Source organism: Vigna angularis, chromosome 6, assembly GCF_016808095.1.
Source record: "Vigna angularis cultivar LongXiaoDou No.4 chromosome 6, ASM1680809v1, whole genome shotgun sequence".
NCBI classification, from domain to species: Eukaryota; Viridiplantae; Streptophyta; class Magnoliopsida; order Fabales; family Fabaceae; genus Vigna; species Vigna angularis.
Window position 1 is genome coordinate 6,565,895 of NC_068975.1, and position 3,204 is coordinate 6,569,098.

Below are 3,204 nucleotides of genomic sequence, written 5' to 3' on the forward strand. Positions count from 1 at the left end.
TTTTCTACAAATCATAATTAATATTTCAAAAAATGTCATCCTATAAACCCCCAAGTCGACTCAAACATATTTTGAGACCTCCAATTAAGAGTTAACCAAAATAATTCATTTCATGGCCGCAACAGGTAAAGTTATTCACTAAGTAACATATGTATGATATGTTTATACCACTATATCATGTGGCTTGAATAGCAGGTAGTATAAAAACAGAAGACAAAGCTTATAAAGATCAAACAGCTTTTAAACATTCTGCAAACCATTTAATGGATATTACTTGACAAGGTAAAAAGAAAAACAATAGGCATTCCTTGTGATTTGAATGAAACTTTTCACTTCTCATTGCTCATCATATGTTTTAGAATACTCCTTCTCAGTCACCAGAATGTAAAAATTAAATAAGAAATGAAAAACCAGCATTCATAACAAAATTGAAACACTTGATTTGAACCAATCCTGATCAGATTCATGGAAATGAGCAAAAGAAGGGCTCAACAAAAATAATCAAAAATAAGAACACAAGCAATCTGTGGTAGGATGAAATGAAGTTGTTCCTATGTGATTACCTTGTCTATGCTCTCTTAATGTTTCTAATGAATCAAGCAGCCTCAAGATGACAACTAGGAAATGTGGCAGAGTGAGAATTACATGAACAGGTTGGGCTTGGATGCCTTGTATGTTGTTTTGAGCTTCCTAGTTGGGGGCCTCACCTTCTTGAACACCAAAGGGAACTTGATTTTGGAGTTGAGGAATTGCTTGGTGCTCTCCCTTTTGCAAAGCTTAGCTGGGATGGTGGCAGTCTTAATAATCTGGATGCATGGAGACCTGACTCTATGACGAGATGCCATTTCGTTGTACATTTGTTCAACAGCACCGTTCAGAGTAGTATCTCTGTATTCCTTGTACATGTTGTGATAACCGGTTCGGCTCTGATATCGCAGCCAAATTCCATAGTTCTTGATCTTGGTAGGATTTTTCTCAAAAATCTGCAATTCATATAAGGAAAATATACATCATTGTCGGCGTTTATAGCCTAGAATACAGAAGCTAAAAACAGGAAAACAAATCATCTACAAGTACTCTTTTGCTTAGCAAAGTAAAGGTAAAATCCTACAAGTACATGTTACATGAAGCACACAATACTGTGATCAACCTGTGTCCAAACTTCAATATTTTTTCCCTCAATGACCCCTATAAAGATTTCCTAGCATCTGACTATATAGTTTATATGTATATCAAACAACTCCGAGGCAGAAGCCATATGAAAAAAATAGTCAGTTACAATCTTGATTTAACAAAATATTTCACATGTTTCAGGCTTAAAAGCTTCCTGCTTCACACATGTTTTACAATTTTTATAACTTCACACGATTTTGCAACCACTTAAGAGACTGCTATCTAAAATCAAATATCAGTAAATAAACACTAGGACTTACTAGTAACTAAATAACAAAGCAAACAGATCCTCAAGTACTCAATCAATTTCCAATTAATTAGAATTCTTCATTGAATGAGAGAGAAAAGTGGTGCAATGTGTTCAACATAAAAAGATAGTCAAGCAAAAATTACTTTGCCTAAGCCAAATTCCCAAAAAGCATGCAGAAAACTACATGGCATTGTTATTTTACCAGTCTTACAACATATACTCTTTATATCAACCTAATTTGTCCTTGGGATGGTAGGCTTCCAAGCAGTAGTTATATGCACCAAGTGATTTTTTATAGAGAAAAAAATTTAACAAAAGCACTTAAAGAAGCTACAAGCTTCAGGTAGAAATAAATCTTGTTTGCAACCTGCTGCCATAAACAGTGTTATGTGCTAAGGAATATTGGGTTAATTGGGAATGCATACCTCATTGATGGCTAGCATTTGCCCGTTGCTTTTCTTGACCTTCTTTAGTTTTCTCAAGAAATACCTGCAAAAAATTAAAAGAAAACTGCTTTTCACAAACAGTTTCACAGTTTATATGTATGCTGCATTGATTACTATCCAGATAATGAGACAGCAATTACAAGCTACAACTGTGTGGGTGGAATTTGGAACTTTATTCAAATAGTTCTTAATTTCATAGTACAACAAGAGAAAAATAAAATTATTCTTTGATATGAAGGGTGAGGAATTAAAAGGAAATAATTACAAGACCTACGAAGTCCACACCACAATAATATTCCATGTGAATCATGCCAATCAGAAAACTTCATTAAAAGCATCTATGCATATATTTTCAACAAACCAAAATGCACTATCTTTGCCTATCAATGGTGCCACCCTTCCAGCCATACACAGAGATTAATAGTCTAACGTAGAAAATTCCCATTTTTTTAGCATTTTCACACAATCCCATCATCAAACAGATACAGAGAGTTAAGGTTGTCACATACCAGAACTTAGATTTAGCACGGACCTCATTGGTGGCCCAGAGTTTCATCCTGTAGATCTTGGGATGCACATCAGTTTCAGTGGGAAGAGCTCTTCCCACAACTTGGTATTGGTGAAACTGATTCAATAATACCAAAAAAAAAAGTGTCATCCAACTAGAAAAAACGAAATCAACTAGAAAACAAAAACTAGTTCAAAATATGAATTTTAGTAAACAATCAGAAAAAGTCCCATTTTGCAAGGAATTGAAAGAATATAGAACGGTTGCAAAAGTTAGAAGATAGGAAAATGGTGAAAAATCCATGATATGATTACCCTGAAGGTGACCATGGTTGCAACTGCTTAGTGTTGTCTCAGTTGCAGGTATTTTTTCTGTGCATTAACATAAACTGCAAAACCCTAAGTTTACTTGTGTTTTTGGTCAATATTGTGAAAAAAAAAAAGCCCACGATGTACATTTTGGGCTCTATTCTTGAGTAATTTGATACGGCTTCGTCATGTCTTCTTCCTGCACCCCTTGAAGTTATTGAATACTTTTCGTTAATTTCAGGATGTGTTTTTTATACATCACAAGGATTGATATAAGAATATAGTTTAAAGGTGTGAGAGATTTTTTATGGTGTGTGGTAGAATGATTACAATGAGATAGAACAATAAAATGCCAATTTTGTTACATTTCGTTATTTAAAAAATGTGAAAATAATACATTTTGTTTTTGTTAAAAGAACACATGGCATTGGATTTTTGGCCCAACTAGCCTAACTTGTTATCTTGACCTAAAATATGTAAGCACCACAATATTTGCTGATAAAAACCTAAAATAAATTA

The 3,204-nt window shown here is 33.9% G+C and overlaps 1 protein-coding gene across 1 annotated transcript; it reads right to left on the reverse strand.

Annotated features, from left to right (window-relative positions):
• Positions 1 to 314: 314 nt before the first annotated feature.
• LOC108343180 (60S ribosomal protein L18a) lies at positions 315 to 2,803 on the reverse strand. Its single transcript, XM_017581286.2, has 4 exons — positions 2,692 to 2,803; positions 2,379 to 2,494; positions 1,849 to 1,912; positions 315 to 983 (listed from the first exon to the last, which is right to left on the reverse strand). The coding sequence occupies exons 1-4, from the start codon at positions 2,704 to 2,706 to the stop codon at positions 642 to 644; spliced, it is 537 nt and encodes a 178-aa protein (XP_017436775.1). The 5' UTR covers positions 2,707 to 2,803; the 3' UTR covers positions 315 to 641.
• Between the last annotated feature and the right edge of the window lie 401 nt (positions 2,804 to 3,204).

Excerpts from the sequence above, each read along its gene's own strand:
- LOC108343180 (XM_017581286.2), bottom strand. Across the intron at positions 1,913-2,378 it reads CGTGCTAAATCTAAGTTCTG|GTATTTCTTGAGAAAACTAA; the intron begins GTATGTGACAAC and ends AATTTTTTGCAG. Across the intron at positions 984-1,848 it reads AAATGCTAGCCATCAATGAG|ATTTTTGAGAAAAATCCTAC; the intron begins GTATGCATTCCC and ends TATGAATTGCAG.